The following is a 26,887-nucleotide window of genomic DNA, read 5'->3' on the forward strand; positions in this document are numbered from 1 at the left end:
CTTCAAAGGTTTCAGAAAGAGATGGCAAACCAGTAATAAAATAGGGGAAATGATTTGTAAATAAAAGAAACAAAGAGATTAAATTAATTAGGAACCCTAAAAGAATGGAAAAAAGAAAAAAAAAAGATCTAATATGAGGAAAATTGATGCGTTTGAAATGAGACAAACAAAAGCAATAGAAGTATATTTAAAGAACTAATAAAAAAAATTTCTGAAGTGAAGAAGAAAGTGTTCAAAAAACACACTGGACCGGGTGTGTAATCCCAGCACTTTGTGAGGCTGAGGTGGTGAGGCTCATGAGGTCAGGAGATTAAGACCATCCTGGCTAACATGGTGAAATCCCGTCTCTAATAAAAATACAAAAAATTAGCCAGACATGGTGGTGCGCACCTGTAGTTCCAGCTACTGGGGAGGCCGAGGCAGGAGAATCGCTTGAACTCGGGAGGCGGAGGTGGTAGTGGGGGGAGATTGCACCACTGCACTCCAGCCTGGGTGACAGAGCGTCACAAAAAAAACAAAAACAAAGATAAAAAAAAAAACCACTGCAATACAGGAAAAATTCATGTGAAATATCAATACCAAATTGTTATGAACTTCAAAGATAAAATTATTTAGGCACCCAGGCAAAAAAAGTAACTTACTTACAAAGGGAAGAGGATGAAGTTGGCCTCTTACTTCACCACAGCAATATTCAGTGACAGAAAATGCTAGAGTTCTATCTTCAAACTTCTAAAGGGAAGAAAATATGGTCTAAGAACACTAAATTTAGTCAAATATCAGTATGAATTAAATCAGGAAATATAACAGTCGTTAGTCCTTCTTAAAATGTATTGCTTGACAGTCAAACAAACTAGTAGCTTAGGCTCAATACAGACTCAAGAATAGAGAAATTATGTTAAAAGGAATAGTGGTGGGCATTGAATCCATGTGAGGTTACCCCTCCTAGTTTACTTATAAAGCTTAAGAAAGGCTACATTTAATCAACATTGCTTTCACCCTCCTGAACAATCCATAGATCTTGGAATGACTTAATTCTGGTGTCATCTCCCCATCTTTCATATTGTTGTTGTCCGTATCCTTAGTTTTGTTCTTAAAAGAACATTCCCTCTGAAATACTCATTAATTTTCTTTTACAGTCGGTGCTTAGCGATTTTGCCAAAACGTTTTTCAATTTCTTTGCTCATCATTGCATATTGCATTCCATTAATTGTCTTTCCTCCTTCCTTAAATATATCCTTTTGTCATTATTTTGGTGAGGTAGTTACATTTCAGTTTTCTTTTGTTTGGAGATATCTGTATTTTGCCTTCACCTTTGAATAATAATTTCACTACGGACAAAATTCTCAATGGTTAGTTATGGTCCCCCAGCACTTTGAAGATACTATTTCATTATCATCTGTTTTCTGTGGATCCTTTTGAGAAGGCAGCTGCCAGATGTACTTCTGTTTATTTGCAGGTAATTGACCTTTCCCTCTCTGGTTGCTTTAAGGTCTTTTATTTAACAATGATGCTTCTGGATTTGAAATTTTCCTTCCTCACACTCCCCACCCCCCACCCGCCTTGTTTCCTTTCTTTTCCTTTCTGTTCTTTTTGTTTTCTCTTCTTTCTCTCCTCTCTTTTCTTCTTCTTTTCTTTTCCACATTTTTTTGGCACTTCTCTTTCTCATATATTCTTCTAGATAAACTTTAGGATATTTACCCTTCCAAAAAATCTAAAGAGAATTTAAAATTTGACTGGAATTTCACTTGACCATTAATTAATTTGGGACAAATTTGTAACTTTAGTATGTTTAATATTCCTATTTGGAAACGTGCTATTTCTATCCATTTAAAAATGTCTGCCTATGAATTGCATGTTTATTTATCAAATCGTGTTGTATAATTCTTCTTAAATGAACTTACAGGTTTGCCAGATTTTTGTTTCTGTTTTGAAGAGACGATTTCAATTTTAAATTCCACATTTTCTATTTGGTCATTGCTGCATTAAAGAAACCTATTGACTTTTGTATTTTCTTGTGTCTGGATAGGTTTGATTCTACATAGTTTGCAGGGAAATAGCATAAAGGTCAAAACACAAAAGGGGGTGCAAACAGCATCCCCAGAGATTTAAAAAAGTGGCAAAATCTGTGTTTAAGGGCAGGTACGTTCTAATTTACTAGACAAAATTAGATGACCAAGAAAAGTACTTTTATTTTCAAGTAGACAGAGAAAGAAAAGTAATAATTAAACATGACTAAGGTAAAGATTAGATTTGACTATAGAAATTTCTGGTTGCAAAGGCTGAACTAAACTCAAATGGGGAAATAATTACACAGAAAGATTGGTTCTATTCAAATTAGGAGAGTTTGAATTATATGCATCAAGTAATACCTCAAGTTACTGAGAAATTCCAATGCAGAGATAGTAGAAATAATTTTTTTAGACATGAATGGAATATTCCTAACTTATAAAATCAATATTAATATCATAGAAAGCATCAGGTCAACATAAAAATCTGAGGATAAAGTAAAAGAAGTGGTCAATTTATAATTTAGAACTACTTAGAAGAGCTTAAGAGGCTGCCTTTGTCAAAACACATCATGCCAGATCAATTTAATTCTCTTTTATGGCAGAATGACAGTCCACAAAGATAAGAAGCCTTTGAGAAACATAATATATTTTAATTTCAGTAAAAGTTTTTGTGTTGTTGTATATGACATGTTATTTATAAGCTAACGAAGTATGGTATGGTGTACTGTTTGCAGTAGTTAATTATTGTTCACCAGTTTCCGACTGGGAGCTCATATCAACAGGCCATCACAGGAATTCCTGGTGGAGTTCTTTGGAGTCAATAACGTGACTGAAAACCTAAACAAAAGATTTGAGATATTATCAGTGAAATATGTAGATATTACAAACTACATACCAGTATTAGTGTCTGGGGCTAAACTTCAAAACAATCTTGAAATATTAGAAAAATTCTAAAAAATTAATCAATATTAGTAGCAAGAATTATAAGATGTGAGGAATACTTTGCGAACATCTTGGGAGTAAAATAGTTGCATAGTATAGAAAGACGGCACAATGGGAATTAAAGAAACAATTTCAGTTATTTTGTGGGGCAGAAGTTGAGTAGGAGTGTAAGTGTTAAGAAGACCACAGACCAAAATGTGGTAGAATAAAAAGTATTTGTTAAAAGAGATTGAGAAAGAAATATGAAAGGAAGATGGAAGGAAATATGAAAGGAAATATGAAAGGAAAATATGAAGGAAGAAAAGAAAACATAGAATTTGTTTGTAAATATATGGCATATAAGCTCTAAGAAAGTCCCTCTTCTGCTCAATACTAGTCACGCTTCTCAATGCATTTTAAAAGGATATGAAGAAATGGAAGTGAATTTGAATAAGAGCAACAAGGTGATGGAAGGGCTTGATATATATCCTAGGCCAAAAGGTTAAGAATTTAGTATTGTTTGGACCAGAAAAGGGATAGGACAGGGATGATTTGATTATCATTTTCAAGTATCTAAAGGACTTTTCTGAAAGATAACCTCCATTGGTGATTTCTGTGGTCTACAGAGGATGAACAAAAGCACAAAAGGAGCTTAAGTTTAAAGCAGAAAAGATCAGGTTTGGATATAAGTTGTGGGTCTCTGCCATCAGGGAAATGAAAATTTGAAATGATTTCTAAAGGAAACTTCAAGCCAAGCAGCAGCATAAGTCTCCATGTTAGATGTAACGTTGGGCGTGGAAACAAGTTTGGGAAAGACAGCCTATGCCAGGGGTCAGCAAGCTCTGGCCCACAGGCCAAATCCAGCCCTCCCCCTGACTATGTGGATGGTCGATGTGCGAAAAGTGACTTTTACAATTTGTAAAAATTTCATGATACAAGAAAATTATATGAAATGTGACTTCAGTGTCCATCAATAAAATATTATTGGAACACAACTAAGCCCATTCATTGACATTACTGTTTGTGGCAATGTTGGCACTTTACAATGGCAGAGTTCAGGAGTTGAGAGTGGGACCATACAGTCCACAGAGCCTCAAATGATTACTATTTGGCGTCTTGTGGGAAGAGTTTCCCAATCCCTGACCTATATGTTTGCAGCCACTTACACAATGCCTGGTCTTGACCTCCAAAGTCTAGAAGCTCTCCTTGTTGTAATAGAAATGAACACCTCTGGGGTCAGCTGATGAATACAAGTGGCACATCTTTTGAAGGGTCCTTGAGAGAGCTTTAGGTCCACAAAAGAACACGCCAATGCTGCTGCTGCAGTAGGGGTAAGAAAAGGAAAGAAAATGTCACCTGGAGGCAAGGCCAGCCAGAAGCCAAGACAATAAGATTAGTGAAGTGGTTGTGACTATGAGGTTACTTATTTATTTTTCTCCCTTTCTCCCTCCATGTCTTTTTTTCTTAGATTCTTTTTTTCTACCTACTTTCAGCACCATGCTCTCTCCCAAGTTCTCAGTATCCTCCCCTGAACTAATCAGGGAGGTGGAACCGAGAAGACTGAGGCATGAAAGTGGCCATGAGACTGTTGAGGGGTTTTGATACAGAGGGATTTTGATACACCAGGCTTTTTGGCCAGGTGACCTTGATTCATGTCTCCTTGGATACGTGACCAGATGTAAACTTCCTGAGAACATAAACCTGATCTGTTTTATTCCAGCACCTGGAACAGTGCATACAGTGCAATCAACACACATTTGCTGAATGAGTGGCTAAATGGCTTTGCTGAGTAGTATCTGCGTGGTCTTGGGCAAGTCACTATACCTCAGTTTCTGCATCTGTAAAAGATGATAAGGACTACTTTGTATGTTTTATCAAAAGCAAGATGAGATAATACATTCAAAAGGGTTTTGAAAAGGTTAGTTATTACTAATATCTTGTTCAGCCCTGCCTTTTTATAGATAATAAAATTTATGCTACAGTAATAGCAATTTAATTAATTTCTCCTGTTGGAATTATTTTAATTTTCAAAGAAGGCCAGAAGGGAGAGCTGAAAAAGAAAAAGACATTGCTGATAACACAGTCACCCAAACATTGTCATCTCTAATCTTGACATTGCTGAGAATACAGTCACCCAAACACTGTCATCTCTAATGTTGACATTGCTGATAATATAGTCACCCAAACACTGTCATCTCTAATCTTGACATTGCTGATAATACAGTCACCGAAACACTCATCTCTAATCTTGATATTGCTGATAAGACAGTCACCCAAACATTGTTGTCTCTAATGTTGACATTACTGATAACAGTCACCCAAATATTGTTGTCTCTAATCTTGACATTGCTGATAAGACAGTCACCCAAATATTGTCATCTCTAATCTTGACATTGCTGATAAGACAGTCACCCAAACACTGTCATCTCTAATCTTGACATTGCTGATAATACAGTCACCCAAACATTGTCATCTCTAATCTTGACATTGCTGATAATACAGTCACCCAAACACCGTCATCTCTAATCTTGACATTGCTGATGACAGTCACCCAAACATTGTTGTCTCTAATCTTGACATTGCTGATAACAGTCACCCAAATATTGTTGTCTCTAATCTTGACATTGCTGATAAGACAGTCACCCAAATATTGTCATCTCTAATCTTGACATTGCTGATAAGACAGTCACCTAAATATTGTCGTCTCTAATTGTGACATTGCTGAGAATACAGTCACCCAAACACTGTCATTTCTAATCGTGACATTGCTGATAATGCAATCACCCAAACATTGTCACCTCTAATCTTGACATTTCAGAAAACTGTGTCAAAGAGATACTTCCTGCATATAGTGACTATCCCAGAGCTGCTCAAATGCCTTGCGACTTAGTTTATATGTAAACACCACATTCATGCTGGGGTTCAAAGTTGTTTTTGGAAGTTGGGGTGCATCAGTCTCTCTATAGAGATTTTCAGAGACTGTGTCTTTTTTCTCTTGTGTTGAATATTACTATTCTTTGTAGCATTTTTTCCAACCTCTAGCATAAGCTGAATTGGTTACTCTAGTGTGGATCAAAACTTCTCAAGCTTTGCTGTGCATAAAATCATCTAGGCAGATTGTTAAAATGTAGATTCCTAGGCTTGAAGTCAAGGAATGCATGTTTAGTGAGGATCTCGGGTGATGTTGAGGCAGATCGCCCTGTGAGCCACACTTTGAGAAACACTGTCATCAAGACATTCTTTGGGCTTCAGGACCAGCTCACTATACCATCTCTGTTTCTTCAGACATAGATCTTGCTGAAAGTGTCTATATAGCCTATTTTTTCTTAGCTTATATGTTAACATGATTCTCTACCATGTATCATAGCCACATTTTAATTGTGTGTTCCAGGACCATCACATCCACAGTAGAAATTGATGGTTCCACTGCATTTCAAACTCCAGCTTCAAAGGAATTTATCAATGGCTTAATTTACAAATAACAATATGTTTAAAATGTAGCAGTACTGCTTTCAAAGAAACCATTCCCATGGCTAAATTTGAGAAAGTAATTTTTCAGAAAATATTTCCCACAGAAAAGTATGAGTTTATGGCTTAATGAAGAGATTTTGAGGTGTTTATGGAAATGAAAGGCAATGGTTAAGGGTGCTCTTGGCTCCACCACTTCGTTGCTGGGTAACTTTGGGCATGTTAATTACCTTCAGAAAGCCCCCAGTTTCTCATCTATAAAATGGGGAGAATTATAGAATCTACCTCCTAGAATCTCTGTGAGGATTAAGCAAGACATTGCAGGTCTGGCTGCTGGTCCTGTGTCTGGCACACGGTGCGCTCTCAGGAACTGCTAGCTTCCTAATGTTATTTTCCCATGTGATGACTATTGGTGTCTGCCTGTTCCGTGAAGCTGAACAGAAGATGTGGTGCGGGGTGTTAACACAGAGGTGAGTATGTGGACTTACTGAGATCAGCACTAGATTTTTGAGCTCTGGACTGAAACATTTTGAATGGTAGATGGGTCAGGTGAGACCCTTCCCAGTGAGGAGTCACAGCTTTGCTTTGTGTCTGATGCCCAGAGGTATCCTTGCATCTATTTTCAAAGATGCTGTTATGGGTGGTGATATTTTTCCATTAGTGTAGATGTCACCAAAGAGATTGCCCACTGGCCCACTCCAACAGGCTAAGACTGCCCTTTCGTTTGCAGCGACAGTAACTGCAAACCTGATGGTGCCCTTTGATGCTCTGCCTTTAAGACTCCATTTCAAAGGATTCTGATTGCTGCTGCCCGGTGTTCTACTGGTGTCCCCAGCAGTTCACAGCTCCCCTGCCTCTTTTGAAGTTGTGGCTATCACACTGCACAGCTAAGTCCACACTTTACTCAGGGGCCATAACCGCCATGGTGATGCAATCACCAAAAAGTTTCACAAAGGCTGTTTATTATCTACTTTCTGCTAAGGTGGAAAGGTCAGCCCTTCACTGGCTCTCTGTGAATCACTGTTCCCACATACAGCATTCTTCTGCTTGCCTGGCTTACTCTTCTCGGCATTTATGACTCCAAGTATGGAGAATTTCTTGTCACAAATGCATACTGTGAATCACAAGGCAGAGAATCCACGCAAAGTAGTTAAGGGACAGATGTGGCATCTTTCCTTTTTTTTCTTTTATGAGGCAACGGACAAGTGCAACAGAACCCTAATGGGGTTGGTAAAGAAAAAATTCTTCTATAAAATTTAATTACCCACAATCGCTTGGAATTAAAAAGAGATTCTCTGCAAAAGAAGCATAAAAACACAAGGTGCTATTCTTCAGTTTACAGTCTGCATGAGCTTGCACACGCATGGGGGAGCTGGATCGGGGGCAACGTTAACGGCATTGATCAGTCTGGGCTGCTGACTTTGATGAGAAAAGGACAAATTTTACACAAGCTGCAAAGATGGCTAACATTCACGGCATTATTTTTACCTCTGATAAACAATAAAGAAAATTCTCCTTTCCCTCTCTATGTCTGCTAAATAACTGTTGTGCTCTTCTCTGTGGGGTTGGTGCATTTTTCAAAAAACAGTTCAGTGATGCCATGCATGAAAGGCATCCAAAATATCACCCACCAGGAGATTTCAGCCCCGCAGATAAATGGGCTTGTGGGTGCGCCCAGGAGTAATCCTACCACCTTGCTGAATTCCCAGGTTCTGCTGCCGTGAGCCCTTCTCTCCTTAAATTGTATGTTTGTTTTTATGTGTTGGCTTTTATGCTTGGTAAATTATAACCCTGTAGGGGCAGACCCTAAACCCCATTTTAAAAAAATCAAATTACTTTATACCCTGAGTGCATTCTGCAAATAAAATCAATAAACAGAAGCTTCCCGTGGATTTATGGAGGCTTAGAAAGAAGATGAGAGCGACAAACTCTGTATCAGACAATGGACACAACTTCTGGTTAATCCTTTCTAGTGAGTGTTTTTCATTAGAAATGCCTCCAAATGATTCATCACATAATTATATTTTGTACAACACCTTCTTTTTTCAGAACCACAGATGATAATTGTGCTGGCCAGCTTTTTTTTTTTTTTTTTTAACCTATCTCCCAGTTAATTTGTAGCAGCCTACGACATTACTTTTCTCTGTGTCCTAATTACTCAGTTGCTCATGAGTTGCTGCAGATGTCCCTAACCAGGCTCACTGTGGTGATTCTCCTCCTGCCCACACTCCACAGGCTCTGTTTTCTTTGGCAGCCAGAACTGTGCTGTTCGGACTCTTGTCCCAGCTCCCTCATTGGTCTCATGGTGCTGCCACTTGCACATACTGGCCATTTTGCTGGGCTCTGAGGTGCATAGATAAAGTTGCTTGTAGCTGTAAGCCCTTGAGAAGCTTATGGTCAAATGGGGAAGAAAAATGAAAGCAGCTGACTTGTAGCATCCGATCCCAGGGAATGGTAGAGCCATTGTGCCAACTTTCCCCCACCCCAATAAAACACTAACATATATATGCCTTCGTGCATAAGTAACCAAATATTTTGCCAAACTAATAATTTGATAGATAGGTAGTACCATCGAAGAAAGTTTGCAGCATAATGATAAATCCATCCTGCACTCACCCATCTCTCCAATTCCCCCTACCACAAATGGAGTAATTTCAGCAATTTTCATTGAGTCTTCAGTTGGCTCTAACCAGAGAGATTGATGCCCTCTCGTGGGAAGGAACTATGGGAATATGCTGACAATTTCCTCATCATAATTTTATGGTGTCTTTATTTTTCCCATGAAGCTATAATTTATCATGTGTTGTATTTCCATTTAAGTCTATTTCTTTGAGTATTCTGAACATTTTAGTCATAATAATGAATGTTTAGGATATCCTGTTAGATAAAGGGCCCTGTATGCTATAATCAGAATGCTAATTTGTTAAAAATATCATTTTAAAACATTTTGCACATATGCACATACAAATGAGAATTGAAGGGTGCGTACACAAGCAAATGTGGATCCAGATGGACACATTTACTCAATTTAGTATAAAGGTATTTTCACGTTTCTGAAAACAATGGGTGGTCTAAAATACATTCATGCAATATGGATTAGAAGCCCCCAATCATATGGTAAGTTGACACCTTTCTTCATCGTTAGGTTGGGTTAAACTGTTCTAACAAATGGTAGTACTCTTCCATTTTTTGTTTCTTTCTTCAGAGTTAAAAGAAACACTTCTACTGAAGTTACAAAAAAAAAAATAAATGACCAAACCTTTAAAGTTTTTATGGTAATTAATTACATCAAATTTACACCTAAAAGGCCTGGTGAAGTTATTAGCAGATAAGTTGAAAGTAGAAAACTATAAATATTATCTGAAGTGTAAGATTGAAGATTTAAGGCCTATGGAAAATCATTTTATTCAATTAATTTAAAACAACTGATCCACAAATTCAGAAATCTGAGTATCTGTACAATGTGTGTTTATCAAAAAAGCAACTAGATGTGACAAGGGTATTTTTATTTTCATTCTGTCTACCTTCTTGGAAATATTTTCCCGATTTTCTGAACATTTACCTAAAGCTTGGGAACATATTGACAATGTTTACAAAAAATGCAATACAGTTTCCATTTTTGAAAAAGATAACTTTCTCTAGATTAGTAAGACATAGATGTCAATGTATATAATTAGCCTACTATATTTCAATTGGGAGAATAATTTTTAATGTTTTTGTTTTATAGTACTTTTCTGTGCTTTGTCTAACTGAAATAAGATACAATTTTCACATATGTGAATTTGAATATATTAATAAAAGGCTTATAATGCATCCACTTAATATGTGTTGATTGTCTTTCAAAACTATACTTGTGTTTTTGTAATATAGCTAATATAATTAACAAAATTAATTACAAATAAAAACAATAGAACACACTTTTCTATTTTCTACTGTCAGTCTTTGATCTATTTTTAATTTTTCTTCTCTCTTCCTTATTTGTATTCATTTTGATACCCATCAATTTGTTTCTCTATTACTGTTATTTTTGCAACTTTCTGATTCCTTTATAGCTTGTACTACTCTCTTTGATCTGCTTCCCTTCAAGCTTTATTTTTGGTGCTGTTTTTCATGTTCTATAAAAAATCTTTTTGCCCCTCTTCACTTTATTCTTTTGATTTAACTCCTTCTTAGAACAAGAACAAACTCCAGCTTTGAGTGAACAGGTAAATATTTTTGAAAGAGTGAGTCCGGAGAATCCTCGGCTTCGCGGTGATGAATAGAAATGGTTGAGAGCCTACTTCAAAGGCCCTCAAGAACAAAGAACCCTTTCTGAGGCCACTAACAAATCCACCGATTTCTTCTGACCCATCTTTGCCAAAAGATATGAGCTAATGACAGGACAGAACTGTCTTGTAAGAGTAGCCAAGCAGGCTTGGGAACAAACATATCCTTGACATAATAAGGGGAAAACATACTGTTTATCTCTTTAATAACCATCCTGAGGAAAATTAATGTTACTTTGTCCTTTGTGCAGAACAGTAATTGGATTGTGTGTTTCATTTATATCTGGACAAAGGCCAGGATATTGAAATACTTCTCAATATTAGATTTTCTTGTTTAAAAATTAGATTTTATTGGCATTCTCTTTCCGAGATTTCTTCATTAAAAGCTTCATTAAACATAAATCTCCTTTTACACAGCAGAAAACAAAATTATTTTAAGGAGGTCATTTTAAAAGTCTTTTGAAAGGGTGGTGCTAAGCTTTTGACTAAAGGCTTGTCTTTTCCCAGGGATCTGGCATTCCAGGGATAAAATGATTGACTTTGCCTTCATGTGTCTAATATTAATGACATGGATGTTTGAAGCTATATAACAAGTTACTATGTTCTAGAGTCTAAGGCTATTACAAATATGATATCAAAAAATTGGGGACTAGGAAGTATGCTGTAGAGGTTTGATTCAGTGATTCTAAACCTTGGGGGCCTCGTCTACTCTGGAAGAGAAGTCATCCATCAAGGAGAGGGAGTTTGCATAGCTACTGGGCTGCAAAATACAGCTGAGCATTAAGTACGTTTCTGCACTTAACTTTGATTATGGCTTCTAGAAAGGTACTAGCAACGGGGAAAGTGATGGTAATATAGTTTTTCTACCTTAAAACTGATTACTCTTTACTCCCTGCAAAAAATTGGACAGGCCCACTTCTCAGCACTGAGTAACATAATTTTCTGGGCAGAGTTTGTGCAAGCCCAGTTTTATCCTTTGTCTCTTGATGCTCCGTGTTCCTGGCTCATGCCTTTTGGAGGGAAGAGGGATAATTAAATAGTTTGGTTTTAAAGGCCTTCCCCACTGGACTGCAAGCTTTGTGTGTAAAAATAAATAAATACATAAATAAACAAACGCCATGTGAGATGTCAAAAAGGGACAATCCTAATAAAGACTGAGACTATCTAGAAGAACTGAAAACCAAGATATAGATGTCCACGTCAAAGCCTGTGAAGTGAGAACATTTATTCCATGATGACTGAAAACTGAATGTAAAACATTTATCAATGAATATATATGGGTTTTTTTTCCCCTAACGGAGAAAATAGCAACAAAAAAACCCCCGAGTTTTCTCATATCAGCTTGTAACATTTTGTTAGTTTCTACCTATAATCTTTTCAAGGAAATGGCAGATGAAATGAGCTCGTCTCTGCTCCAGGTGGGTGTGAGGTGGGGGTGGTGATTTAGACTCAGAAGCCCTGGGGGCCCGGGAGCCAGGGCTGGGTGTGGAGCAGGAGCTCAGAGGAACCGGATTCTGTGGCTGCAGAAGCCGGGCTGGGTTGGAAGCACGCATTTGGAGAGAAGGTAGAACCAGAACTGGATTCTAGGCCATATGTCCCCTGGGGTCAGGGCAAGAAGCAAAATGGAGCAAGGAGGTATGAGGAAGTGACACCTGGAAAAGTCTCCAAGGCCACTGCCACAGCTTATGGAGCATCAGAATGAGCCCCATGGGGCAAGAGCAAGATTGCAAGGTTGCGCAGCTGGTCCACTCACTCCCTCCCCAACTGTATGCTTGAAGTCATGCTTTTCTTGGGGTCTCCTGCTGGAAAGCCTGTACTCTTGGCCTCAATGCGAGTCAGGAGTAATCCCCACAAGCACACCTTCAAACCTTCTCTTCCCTGGGTATACACACTCCTGCTTCTCTGCAGGTTGCTGGGTGCAGGGTGCAGAGAGGTCTGGGAGGGGCCTCACAGAGCACAGGGCAGTTGAAGTCTGAGTGACTTCACAGGGAAGAAGGCGACTGGAATCAGATGGTTATGAATCTTGGATGGCTACCTGATCACTCCTTCCACATCTCCCTCCTCGTTAACATCCTTCAAATAGCTGGTCCAGGGAGTCTAACGAATTCCATGACAACCGATAAAAAAGAAAATGGCATCTTTCTGGCAAAGAGAGAGTGTGAAAAATATGTAAAAAAGGAGCAGCCAAAATCACCAAAAGATAAATAATATTCACCAGAGAAGTACTCTGTGAAGCAGAACAAATACGAAGGAAGTACAAAGAGTTTAATGAAGCACGCTGTGTCTGCAGGAAGCCCACAAGGCAGAAATGCAAGGACTGAGGCTTTGAAGGATGCAAGACAATGGAAAAATCGCTGGGGATACGGAAGCAGTCAGAGGAACCCTAGTGGGCTTTAATGTATTCTTACTGGTGCAATACAGAGAAAGCGGATGGAAAGAAGGTCAGGGTATAGAAGACCCAAGGGGCATGATTATTAAGGCAGATATGAGTGTCACTATTAAACTCTGTGACCTGTCAATAGTCTATTTCCTGACCCTCCAACAGTGCAGTCCTTGGAACTCTTGTCCATCTGTATCTGCCCGTCTGGTCATCTTATCCAGTTTCATGGCTCCAAACAGTCCATGTGCTCACACCTCTGGCTGAACTTCTCCCCTGAACGTTTGTTTCTTATATTCATCTGGCCACTCCATAACTCCACATGGATGTATGACAGGCATCATAAGCTAAACATGTCAAAAACTCAACTCCTGATACTTCATGTCTGCCAACCAGCTGCTCCTCTTAATGTCATCGCCAAATGGTAAGTGGGGACTCCATTCTATTGAATAGCTTGAGTCATACCTCACATCCCATCCACAGTCAGTTCAGCTCAACCTGCAAAAAACTCCAGAATCTAACAATTTCTCATGACCTCCTCTGCAGCTCCCTAATCCAAACCACCACACTGCTGATCCTCTCTGGCCTCTCCACCTCTGTCCGAGGCCCCTCACGTTCCCTTCTCTGGCAGCATGATCCCACGCCACTCTACTGCTCAAACCTGTAAGTGCCTTCCCCTCTGTGAATAAAATCCAAAGTCTTACGATGACTCGCAGCTGTCTTTGTGACTTCTCCTACAGTCTGACTCTTGCTGCTCTCCCTCTCACCTCCTCTGTTCCAGGATCATGCCAGGAACGATGTCTCCTGCCTCAGGGTCTTGGCACATGCTCCAGTTGCCCACATGGCACACTTCTTCACTGCCTTCAGATCTTTCCTCAAACATGGAAACTGTTCTTTAATGAAGACAATATTAGGACATGCTGACTTTTAAGAGCCATGGACAACGAAGGTTCAAAGCAAAGACTGACTTAGGAGACATCACAACAATGATAACTGTTTGCATTAGTGCTCCATACTACAAGTATATTTACATTATGAAAACAAAACTGTGAATGGATGTTATCATCCATATTTTTCAATGGGGTGCAAAAGCTCAAATAAGCTGTCTCGTCCAAGGTCACACAGCCAGTAACTTCTAGAACCAGGAAGTGCAGGCTTCACTTCAGTTTTGTGGCCCCAGAACAAGTACTCTTGCTTCTCTATATTGAAATTCATTATATAATGATAATAATAAGAGTAATAATGGAAATGATAATAAAAATAATAATAGCAGTGATAGCAGCTAGTGCTTCTTGTGTACTCCATACAAAGCACTGTTTTAAGCCTCTTACATGCATTCATTAATTTTATCCTTGCAGACTCTTAGGAGGAAAGCACTATTATTATCTGCAGTTTGCAGAGGCGGAGACAGAGACAGTACCAGGGTAGGTAACCTGTCCAAGGTCAACCAGTGGTAAAGGCAGAGCCAGGATTTACAGCCAGATGCTGGGTCCTTAACCACCACCCGAAATCCCTGCTTTGTCTTCGAACATTTTCTCTCTGCTTTTGCTAGATGTGCTAGATAGTGTACAGTTGGACAGGAGTGAATTCTCCAGTTGGCTAATTAGAGATCAACTGCATCCACCAAAGATGTCTTGAAAGCATATGCAGTTGAAGAAATACCATCTTTAAATTGAGGTTAAATGTGAAAAATTGCAACATAATCAATAACTGTCAGAGGTTGTAAGAGCCAGTTCAGCAGAGGCTTGTGGCCCCTGAAATATACCATTGACCACCTTTTCTAAGGTAGATGTTTTGTCTCTAATGGAGATGCACAGTCCTGCAGATTAACTTTTCACTCCAGCAACCTTTGCATTTCTCCAGAGAAGAGCCCAGCAGGGAGAGGAGCAAGATCTTGCCTCACCTGGGGTGACTGTAGGCGATCTGCTTGAACTCGTTGTTCCAGTTGGGTCTCCCATAGAAGGTCTTCTGTTTTAAGCCTGTGATCACATCAGTATTTTCATCCCAATGTAAAGCTATGTGAACAGCCTAAAGTAAATTTGTGGCATTAGATGACATTTAGAAAAAATATATAAGCCTTCTATCGATAAAGAATAAACTAATCGTGTTCCTTTGTAGATTTAATTAAAATATGTGTACAGGGCTGGCAATGCTTATCACTATTTGCAGATGTCACCAATGCTGTACTTTAGGGCAAGCATCATATCTCATTTATGTCTGAATCAGGCCTCGTCGGAACCAAGTGCCTCTTTATACATAGTAGGTGTGCAATAACGTTAACCTAGAAAGAATATTTTCCTTTGAAAGGATGAAAGCAATATAGTAAATGTGGTTAAGAAAAAGCAAGCACTAAATGACTTCCTTCTTTTCCTGCCAAACTTTTCAACAATTCATCTCTACCTGCTATCCCCTTTCACTTAACATTGGCTCCTGGGGAGTTGAGAAGGGCATTGCCAGATTACAGTGCTATGAAATGTCTGGGAAGAAACTGCATCTTACAATCAGACCTGCCTAGTGTGTTGAAACGGTGTGATATATACGGTCCGGTTTCAAGTGCCGGGAGGCCGTGGAGCCCGGCAGGCAGAACAAGGTGGCCAGAGCCTAGCAGGCGGCTTGGCTGGAGCTCTGTGCCTAATCATTCGCCTTGGAATTAAGTGACTCCATCCAGGCATCATGTAGCTAGTGGTCAATAAGTGAGAGGCCACAGCGTAATCCCTTGTGATCATTATTTTGTTTGTTTGTTTTTGTTTGTTTGTATGTTTTTGGTTTTTTTTGAGACAGTCTTGCTTTGTCGCCCAGTCTGCAGTGCAGTGGCACGATCTCGGCTCACTGCAACCTCTGCCTCCTGAGTTCAAGCAATCCTCCTGCCTCAGCCTCCCAAGTAGCTGGGACTACAGGTGCATGTCACCACACCTGGCTAATTTTTTTTTTTTTTTGTATTTTTAGTGGAGATGGGGTTTCACTGTGTTAGCCAGGATGGTCTCAACCTCCTGACCTCATGATCCACCTGCCTTGGCGTCCCAAAGTGCTGGGTTTACAGGCGTGAGCCACCACGCCTGGTCATGATCATGTTTTAAGTTGCTGTCATTTATTTTAGCCCCTTCTGCGTTCTGGTAGCTACCTTGCTTCTCACCTCCTGGGATCTGTGTCACCAGTGCTCATCCCTTAGACCCCTATGTGGTGCTCTATTCGTCTTCACCCTCTTGACTCATCCTCACCCTGACCAGTTTGGGTAACAACCCTGCTGGGTGCAACTCATGCCCCAGGTCCCCACTGCAAGCCTGACTTTCCTGGCTGACTTTCTCTCCAGTTTAAAAAAATAGTTGAATCTAGGGAGGTTCAGCTGAAAATAACGGAAGTGTCCCAACAGGCCAGGAGACAATGGCAGGTTGATCTCAGAAATCCAAGCCAATTATATATAAAAGAAACCTGAACTCATATGTTCATCACAGCAGTATTCACAATAGCAAAATCATGGAACTAACCTAAGTGTCCATCAACAGTTGACTGGACAAAGAAAATGTGTTATATACATACTATGGAATACTACGCAGCCATAAAAAGAATGAAATCATGTTCTTTGCAGCAACATGGATGGAGCTGGAGGCCATTATTCTAAGTGAACTAACTCAGAAACAAAAACCCAAATACTCTGTGTTCTCAGTTATTAGTAGCAGCTAATCAATGGGCACACATGGACATAAAGATGGGAATAACAGGCACGGGAGGCTCCAAAAAGGGGGGATGGTGAGAAGGGAGTGAGTTTTGACAAAGAATCTACTGGGTACTATGTCCACTATTTGGGTAATGGGTACACTAAAAGCCCAAACCCCACCAGAATGTGTTATACCCATCTCACAAATGGGCACACACACCCTCTGAATCTAAAATATAAAGATAAAAAGAAATCCAGGTTGTAGAAAGTTGTGAGCAGGCAAGTCTGACCCCAGATGGCAGGGCTACTGCTGGAAAAGAGTTGGGGTATAGGACTCTGTGCAAAAAGAAGGTGGGGAACAGTGGCAGAGGGTGTTAAGTGATATGTCAGGTGCGGGAAGAGAACAAGCAAAGCCATGGGTGTGTGACCGTGCGCAGTGTGATGGGTGAACACGCATCCTTTGGTGGCTCTGGTGCCAGAGGAAACTGATGGGGGTGGGACACAACTAGTGAGTCGGAGTCAGGCTGGGAAGGGCCTTAAAGTCCTTGCTGAGAAGTTTGGGCACCATTTCACACACAAAAAGGGCCTTCCCTACTTAAACTTGTGGTACCGCCAATCACTGATGTTCAAACATTTGGAATGATATTTGTCCCATATTTCTCAGCCCAATGTTCAATTAATCTCCAAACTCTGTTGATTTGCCCTTCATAATACCTCTTCCATCTGTCCCTTCTGTTCTTGTCATTTTGCCACTTTGAGGTTGTTGAATTCAGTTTAACAATTGGGTATTTCTAAAACAGCCTCTTGATTCTTTCCCGACAGAATGCACCAATTATTTTTCCTTTAAATGTTGAAATTAGTGATTTTTCTGCCTGAAATTTGGGAGTCGAAATAATTTTCAACATGTCATGGCAAAAATGTAAGACATCTATTTTAATTTACTCGTGTTTAGAAAAAAATGTATATTTTATAGCGTATTCTTGGAAGTAGTAGAGATGGGAGGGGGCAGGATTGTGTTGTCGGCAAATCAACTTCAGTTCTCGGTTATGAGAACTTCAGTCCCATAGCTCCCAGTTGGCAGGGAATACCTAGGTGCACACTGGGATCAATGCACCTTAGAAGTAGAAGAGCAGGCACAGTACTTGAAAGCAGAAGACAGAAGCTGTCTGTACTTCACCAAACCGTTCATCAGTCAAAAATCCCACTTGAATAAGGAAAGTGTTTGTTTGGAAAACATAATTAACACTATATAATTCATTAAGATGTTTCAAGCCTGGTTCCCAAGAAACCTACATTTCAAATTATCCCAAAGGATTAAATATTTAAGAAGGACTGCAAATAAGACCATAAAAATTCATTAAGCTACTGAATTTCTAGCAGAGTCTTATTCATTTGCAGATGTACAGAGTCAAATTACAGTGATGTTCCTTAGGGCCAGTGTGTGTGTGTGTGTGTGTGTGTGTGTGTGTGTGTATGTGTGATGTACATACACAGAGCATTCACTTGTAAATGCAGTGACTAATGCCAATCTCCCAGGCTCAAATATACTTTCCTTAAAAGTATATATCAATAATAGCTGCTGATTAGAATGTATATTGTGTAACCTAGTAATCACTTCATTGTTAATTCCCATATTTGAGGAGTTAAAATGAATTACAATGTAATAGTTATCATTCAAGAGTATCAACATTGAAATACCACCATAGTCAATATTTTGGTATACATTATTTTCGGTAAATTCAATCTTAATGTTTCATTAATACAATGTACTGCAGAACACCTGCCAAAACAAAAGATCATCTTGATCTTAGGTAAATAAACATACATGCACACAATTTCTAAGAACACCTTAAGAGAACAAACTCTGGACAAATTGCGTATTCATAATAATTATTTTCTATGGATGCTCACATACTTGACAATACAAAATGTTGACTGTAAACACCTAGGAATCTTTTTTTGCTTAACTCTGAACAGCTCAAGGCACAGAATTAGAACCAGTCAGGAACTCAACAACATGATACAGCCAATCAGTACTATTCATTTGATGTCACTTTTAAAGGGACAAATGCAAATTTATTTGGGATTTCCAACTTCTGGATTGTCTTCCATTGTCTGACCCTTTCTATTCCTCAGCAAGTTAACTGTGGCTTCTTTTTTTGGTTCTTTGATTGTTACAACTTGAATCACTCTTGTTAATCTGATTTTATTTCACTCTCCTTTCCTTTTTAAGAACACAAAAATAATTCTGTCATGCTATCAGAGTGCTACATAGCTCATTATTGAAATTGTTTCTCGTTGCTATTAGATGAGTTAAGCAATATTGCTTATTCTCAGAGTCTTATCAGTACCTGATTTTCATCCCAGCCAGTAAGAAATATATGATAACTCAGAAAGTGAGTTTTCCCCTGCTCACTCATTCGTGTTTCCAGTGAGAGTAAGAGATCGGCAAACCACTCAAAAGCTCTTGCATCCCGGCAAATCCAGTAGAAATACACCTGTCAAGAGAGAAGGCAAGTGAACGGATCTATCCCTCTTTTCATATGTGCTGATAATCACAGACTACTTTATCTCCCTCAAATTATTTGAGCCCAAATGGGCACTTCTGCAAAATAACATGCTTTTTTTTTTTTTTTTTGGTCAGTGAACAGTCACACTGTGATTTCTTTAGAAAAAATTCACATTGTGTTTGAAAAAGCCCACAGTGAATTCAGAGAGTCAGGAACCTGTGGGCCGTGCCAGTTTCTCTGGATGAGGATCAACTCACCACATTTCTGGCTGTGCTGCTTCTGAACAAGATTAATAATCATAACTAGCTGTGCCTTTCACTGCTCCCAAAGGGGGATAAACCGTTAGACCAACCCCTTCATCTTTACTTATGACCTAAGCTCCGGATTTGAACTTTGTTCTCCAGAGACCCCAAAGGCTTGGGCACTAATCCACTTCACTAGCTATGGCCTCTGGAGAGTGGAGATTATGGTAATTTCAGAATCAAGTCACACAGGCCAGAAATTTCCTCTCAGTGAAACATATCAGTGTCCAAGAAAGCTGGTGGGTGGTGGCTGTGCCTGTGTGTCAACTGCTATAATGAAATTATGTCTAGGAAGAATTATTTTTTTAACTCTCGGTGTTAAGCAAATGGCATGTGACAAGAAGTAGTTCGGGTTTGCTAAAATAAAAGCTTAGTTTTTGTGCTTCGAGTTTCAAATAATTGCATCTAGAAGAAACCACAGGAGAGAAATCTATTAATTCTCCCAATTTTTCTCACACTCCCACCCCTTGCTGCCCACACCTCTCTCTCTTGTGCCTTCTCCCCAAAGAGGTATCTCTATGGCTTAACAATATCCATGAGGGCTGGTCTTGATTCCACCTGCTGCCTGGTAAATCCCCACCAGGAAATACCTCATGTGGTGATCAATGTTCTCTTCTCTCCCTCTCTGCCAGCCAGCTTGTAAGCTCACAATCATATAATCAGAGATATAAATGAGATTTAATTAATAGATCAAATTCATGAGACAAAAATGAAAGAGTTTATTTCAAAGCTAAACATCTTGTCTATTCTCTTCATGTTTAGGCAGGACTTTATAATATTAATTATTTGTAAGAGTAAAAGATACTGAGAATAAGGCCTCTTCTTTCAAGAATTAGGCCTACATATTTGTTGGACAGCTCCTGTTCACAAGGGGACTTAAGATATTAATTTTGGGACAAATAATCCCTCAGTCTCTAAGCGCAAAGACCTTCTTTTCTCAGGAAGAGACAGGGCTGCCTTTCTTTTCCTGACACTTATTTCTTCCTGGGGATGATCTGTGCACAGCCTCTCCAGGCAGAGCGAAGCAGGGATTCCCTTTGGTGACGCCCTGTGAATCCCCATGAGCAAGGGGCTCAGGTTCATCCATTCGTTCACTGATTCAACAAATATGTATTGAATGCTTCCTTACCTGTCCAGACTTTTCTGTGCTCTGGAACTATACAAGTGAACAAAACAGGGCCAAAAAAAAAAAAAAATTGATGTCCTCTTAGAGTTTGCATCTTAGTGGGAGAAGGAAGATGATAGGTAAGTAGAAGATAGGCTATGTCAGATGGTGAGAAGTGCATGCAGAAACCCCAGGTGGACTAGGAAGTGTTGCAATATTAAGTCGAATGGTCAAATGGGGGCTCATTGAGCCCTTTCTTGTTTTTGGCCTCTTGTGTTCACTTTTATAGTTCCAAGGCATAGAACAGTTTGGAGACATAAGAGGCATTCGGTACATATTTGTTGAATCAGTAATGGATGGACACGAACCTTCAGTTCGTGGAGATTCATGTCCCCTCTTCATGAGAAGGGGACATTGGAGCAAAGACCTGGAAGAGGCGAGGGAGTCAAATGCTTAGGGGAAGAGCTCTGCAGATGGTGAGAAGTTGTCCTGAGTGAGACCTTTCCAGGAAAAGCCTGGAGGCCCGTGTGGCCGGAAGCCAGAGAGGGCAGGGAGAGCAAGGAGACGGGCGAGGGGTGGGCTGGGAGAGCCATAGCGTTGTAGGGCTTTGGGTCCATTGTTGACTTTCACTCTGAGGCAGGAAAGCACAGGGAGTTGGCGAGCAGGGGAGTTCCATTGTTCACCGCAGGTGGCAGGATCTCTCTGGCTGCTGTATTGAGAACAGAACCAGGGGATGGAGGGTGAGGGAGGAGGAAAGGAGGCCAGTTAGGGGCAGATTTTATATTCGAGGTTGGTGATGAATACTGCTATCTGCTTTCTTTTCACTTTGTGTAGTGCCTAATCCAAATTACTCTTTGAAAACCTTAGCTCTCACTTTGCCTTGCTTTGCTCTGGGTGGAAATGAAAAATCTACTGGCCGAATTAACAAGGTGCTCACCTACGCACGACCCCCTCCTCTCTGGCCTTGGTAGTCTGTTTCATCTCAGAGTATGGCACTGGGCATAGAGCAAATATCATTGATTTATTTTCTCTCTTTCTCACTTTTTAAGGAGCATGCTTAAAACAGATTCATAGATGGATGATAAACCAGAACATTTGCTTTATAAAAAAAATCCTCCAATTTCAAATCTAGTCCCAGTCATGCTTTCTTGAAAACTATCCCCATCTTAGCTTCCTCCGTACATGAAACTTTATCCTTTCAAATAGAAATCCATCCTTACTTTCTTGTGGCCTAGCTGCGTGTCAGTGTTCTTATGGTTTGTTAAGCCTTTTATACTTTTTGCTTCCTTGTAATGGCTTTGTGTGTTTTTCCCTCCGTAATTGACTCGTAAGTGACACTGGGCAGCTTTGGTGTAAGAGGCTATGGAGGAAAAATGGATAGGCTCAGTAGAAGTGTTTCAGGCAGAAAAAGAAAGAAAGGGACTTTGAACAGAAGCAAAAGGTATTTACTTTGACTTTCTTTCATCTTTCTAATGGTGGGGGACTCTCACTGGGAAGGGACATAAGAGTTCTACCTCTGCATTTCACCCATGAGAAAGGACCTGGTCAATGACAGACCAAGTATCCCAAACAATAGGCTATAACTCTGTGATCTGTGCTTTCCAATGCTCACTCCACCTTAGTCTCCAAAAATAAAACAACCCTGAAATCAGCTACCTGTAGAAAGCATGCCTTTTCAGAATTCCATGGCTGATCTCAGAGACCAAAAATACTTGAGTTTACTTTAAAAGATTTTATTAAATAGAAAGTCATTCTCAGTAAAATAACAAAAGTTCTGAACTTTCATAGTAATAAAATTATTATTTTTTTTACAGGACTCATCCCACACTTTTTTTTTTTTTTTTTTTTTTTGAGAGGGAGTCTCTCCCTGTTGCCCAGACTGGAGCGCAATGGCAGGATCTTGGCTCACTGTAACCTCCACCTCCCGGGTTCAAGTGTTTCTCCTGCCTCAGTCTTCCAAGTAGCTGGGATTACAGACATGTGCCACAATGCACGACTAAGTTTGTATTTTTTAGTAGAGATGGGATTTCACCATGTTGGCCATGCTGGTCTCGAACTCCTGACCTCAAGTGATCCACCCACCTAAGCCTCCCAAAGCGCTGGGATTACGAGCATGAACCATCATGCCCAGCCACATTCTTGTAGATATAGTGGATGTCTAGATGTTTTGGGAGACCCCTTTGGGACTGTGTCATGAGGTTGAGGGGTTCTGTGTGCATGTGGCCTGTCACAGACCTTAGCTGTCACATCGTTCCCAAGCACTAGCGATCAGCCCAAACTCAGCCATGTCCATTTGCAAAGGGCTTGGGTCTGAGTGACGGTCACAAGGCTGGGCTCTCTGTGTGTCCCTTCTCATTTTCATGTTTTCCCAAGCCTAGGCTTCTCTTTAAGAATTCTTCAGCAGCACATAGGGACCAGGTCAAAGAGGTCTGGGGCCAGTAGGAAATGCAACTGTGCTAAATTTTGATAAACAGTTTTAGAAAATGAATTGAGAAGCACTACCAGTCTGTGTTACTAGGAGAACTCAGACTCTCCAATCAAAGTTGGATGCTTTTAGGCGATTGTATCTCCAAAGCTTGTGCTATATCTTGAATAGATATCCATGAACACAGGCAGAGGGCCCTTTCACAAACACAATCTGTATGTCTTTATATCCAAAGTCAATTTCCAGAGGATGAAACAGAAAAAAATTATTTACGTATGTATTTATTTATGGCCCAGAATCCCTCTAAACGAGGAAAGTTAACACAAGAATACAGATTTAGGATACAGTGTAGCATGGTACAACAACTCAACGTTGTGAGCCTATGAGATCCATCCGCTGTTGTAGACTGCTGCCGGCTTCACCATGCAGGTAGAAGTTGCAGATAACTTGTGCAACTGGGCACAAGTTTCTTAACTTGAACCTAGATTACTGCGTATGTAAAATGGCAATAAACACAGAACAATAGCTCATGAGGATGAAAGGATATGTTTTACTGAAGCATTTAACGCAACGTCTGGCAGACACAGTAAGTGCTCAGAAGATGTTTGCTGCTATTGTTGCTATCCTTGTTTGTCATTTGGAGGAGCTTAGAGAATGAAGAATGAAGACAATATATTATAGAGCAAAGAAGGAGATGCGCCTTGCTTGGCATGTGTTCCCACTGGTCACTCCTGGTCACTGAGAAGGGAAGCCAGACTTGACCTCTGGCACCAGTGACAGAACCAGAGTCCCAGCATTCATCATGAAGACGTGCTCCATGAAAGGGAAGCCCCTCACCAGGTTCGGTGTGTACTAAACCAGCCTAGAGGCATTTTACAGGGAGCCAGGGGCCCACCATGACCATCGCCTCCTCAAGGAGAAGGGCAGTGGCTTGCAGTGCCACCTGCCTCTTGCTGGGCAGCATGCCTCTGTATCCCACACGGCAAAAGAAAGAACAGAACAGACAGAAGCTTGAAACCAGCAGGATGACAGAAACTCTGCATAGAGGGAGAATTAGGACCGTTTTCCAAAAGGAGAATTTCTCTCCATGAAAAGATAAAGACTGGTGTTTAGAAAATATATTACCTACTCAGTAAATGGTCACTCTTATTGTCCTGGTTTTTATTTTGTTTTTGTTAAGGGAATCCTGGATTAATACAAGAACAAATAAGAAGAAATAAAAGAAGAAATATTTCTTCTTAATGATAAGCCTGCCTAATGTGTAAAACTTTAGTTTAAAGTGATGCAATTATAAAATTGTTTTTCTGGTGAACCATTATAAGGCCAAGACCAGGCTTTGTGAATCATTTTTCATCCTTAAGACATTTTCTGAATGTCATTATCCTTGATGTTAACTATTTCACGACAATATTGCTACTTTGCCCTGTGGCTGAGGACTGATTTCTTTTGGGCCTCGGTTTGGTCTAATTACAGTTAATAATCCTTATTGGACAACTGAAACATACTTTTCTTTTCTTTTGGAGACAGTCTCGCTCTGTCCCCTGGGACTGGAGTGCAGTGGCACGATCTCAGTTCATTGCAACCTCCGCCTCTCAGGTTCAAGCAATTCTCATGCTTCAACCTCCTGAGTAGCTGGGATTACAGGCACCTGCCACCACGCCTGGCTAATTTTTGTATTTTTAGTAGAGATGGGGTATTGCCATGTTGGTCAGGCTGATCTTGAACTCCTGGCCTCAGGTGATCCGCCTGCCTCGGCCTCCCAAAGTGCTGGTACAGGAGTGAGCCACCACACCTGGCCTGAAACATTCTTTAATAGCAGAATGATTCTGTTAATTGTGGCCTACCATACTATGGATATATATGTCACACTATGAAATACTCTAAAGACACCATACAAAATGAAATAGATCATCAGGTATTGACACTGAAGGTGCCCCAAGTTATGCTTTAATGAAAAACAAAACAAATTGCACTTCCTCTTCCTTCTACACACACACACACCTATTTATGCATAAATGTGTATAGGTATATGCATATAAATGCACGGAAAAGGAATGGAATGAGACATATTCAACTGTTTAATGGTGAGTTTCTCAGGGAGCAAAGTTGGGGAGGTGTTTAGTTTGGGGAGGGAGGTGAAGGGAGATTTTTAAAACGTTTGTGTATTTCATTGGACTCTTTTACAAGAAGACCGTAGTCATGGAATCTGTGGTTAATAGACTAAGATATTAAAAATATTAATACTGATCACTTCTGTACAGAGCAATGAGGGCTGATGGGGTACTGAGGCCTTTTGAGGCCCTCTAAGGAAAGGCAAGAAGCACACGTTTCTTTAGGAGAGGTGCGCATGGCCCCTCTTAAAGAGGCCAACTGATGGCAGCAATCTTGGTGGTGAGTGGAGATGATCAATTCCAGGAGTAGCCAGAGCTCCAGTGTGAGGGAAAGGGAAAGTAAATAATTTCTCAAAGTAAACAGATTAAATTAAATGCATTTTTCATTCACTAGAAAAGAGAGCAGGCCCTCCTGTGTTTTATTAATATATTTTAGTAGAGTATGGATTTTTTGTCTTTTTTGGCCTCTTTCCCTTGTTCCCACTGGCCCATGCTGTCTTTTTATTTGAATTATCTGTTTATTATATTAGGTTAAGAACCCAAAGGCCATTTTGCATGGGACACACTGTAAATACCCATTATCATGGATATATATTATGGAGCTGATGAAGGAAGACAATTTATGAAGAAACGAGATTATCTCAGTTTTTGTATAATCTATTGTATTGCAGTCTGAAGATTACATATGCAGTTAAGAAAACGCACCACATCTTGCAGTTGGCAGTTCTCTCAGTTCTGACTGCACAGCTGTGATATTAGGGAGAACTAAAATGTGTAAGCCAATCTATTTATGTCAGCAATCCTCTCCCTCCCTCCCCATTCATACACACCTATTTCATTCATCATTTTGACAGTTTGCACAAGCAAACCATCCTAATTTTTTTTCAAGAGCTCTTTTCACAAATTGAGTGTGATGTAGAATTAATCATACCTGTTAGGCAGGAGGTGGAGGACTTTATCGCTAGAGGGCATTTTTCGCCCCCAGCATTCAGCTTCCTCCATATTGCATCACAGAGAATTCTCAACCACCCTCAGCCTTCCCTCATCCCACAAGGGCACAGCATTCTCAGCTGCCTTCAACTCCGTGAAGTTTGGCTCTTACTTCTGTTGAAAATATTTCTTTCATGTATTACAACTTTTTTCCATTTTCATCACAGCAAGCCATCATTATACTTCTTGTTATTTTGCCTTCTTGGGAAATCCCCTCCTGCCCATTCTTCCCCCTCCCCTTCCACTCCCTGCCCTCTCTCAGATCTTTCAAAATAAAAGGTACTTACAAACATAGAGATTTTAAGACATCAGCTTCAAATGGAAAGTACTACCTATGACGCTTCCCACTAAGGAAGTGGCAGGCGTCTTATTGGTTATGCTCCTGCGTTTTACTTAGAAGTTTTCTAGAATAAGGCCGGGCGCGGTGGCTCACGCCTGTAATCCCAGCACTTTGGGAGGCCGAGACGGGCGGATCACGAGGTCAGGAGATCGAGGCCATCCTGGCTAACACGGTGAAACCCCGTCTCTACTAAAAAAAAATACAAAAAAAACTAGCCGGGCGAGGTGGCGGGCGCCTGTAGTCCCAGCTACTCGGGAGGCTGAGGCAGGAGAATGGCGTGAACCCGGGAGGCGGAGCTTGCAGTGAGCTGAGATCCGGCCACCGCCCTCCAGCCTGGGTGACAGAGCGAGACTCCGTCTCAAAAAAAAAAAAAAAAAAAAAAAAAAAGAAGTTTTCTAGAATAATGCAG

At 40.2% G+C, this 26,887-nt stretch overlaps 1 protein-coding gene across 5 annotated transcripts in view; it reads right to left on the reverse strand.

Moving 5' to 3' along the window:
• LOC105478723 (NADPH oxidase 3) overlaps positions 1-26,887 on the reverse strand; it is a 101,822-nt gene that overhangs the window by 11,698 nt on the left and 63,237 nt on the right. For 2 of the 5 annotated variants that reach the window (XM_011736318.2, XM_011736324.2), the window contains 5 exons: positions 19,047-19,193; positions 14,944-15,068; positions 13,808-13,933; positions 4,097-4,250; positions 1,879-2,846 (listed from right to left, as the gene is read on the reverse strand). In XM_011736318.2, coding sequence (XP_011734620.2) covers positions 4,124-4,250; positions 13,808-13,933; positions 14,944-15,068; positions 19,047-19,193 — 525 coding nt within the window. In that variant the 3' untranslated portion in view covers positions 1,879-2,846; positions 4,097-4,123. Of the gene's footprint in view, positions 1-1,878; positions 2,847-4,096; positions 4,251-13,807; positions 13,934-14,943; positions 15,069-19,046; positions 19,194-26,887 lie in introns of those variants that run through there. The other 3 variants (XR_985408.2, XM_011736319.2, XM_011736322.2) reach the window with 2 other exon arrangements.

The sequence above is a fragment of the Macaca nemestrina genome, chromosome 5 (assembly GCF_043159975.1).
Source record: "Macaca nemestrina isolate mMacNem1 chromosome 5, mMacNem.hap1, whole genome shotgun sequence".
Lineage (NCBI taxonomy): Eukaryota > Metazoa > Chordata > Mammalia > Primates > Cercopithecidae > Macaca > Macaca nemestrina.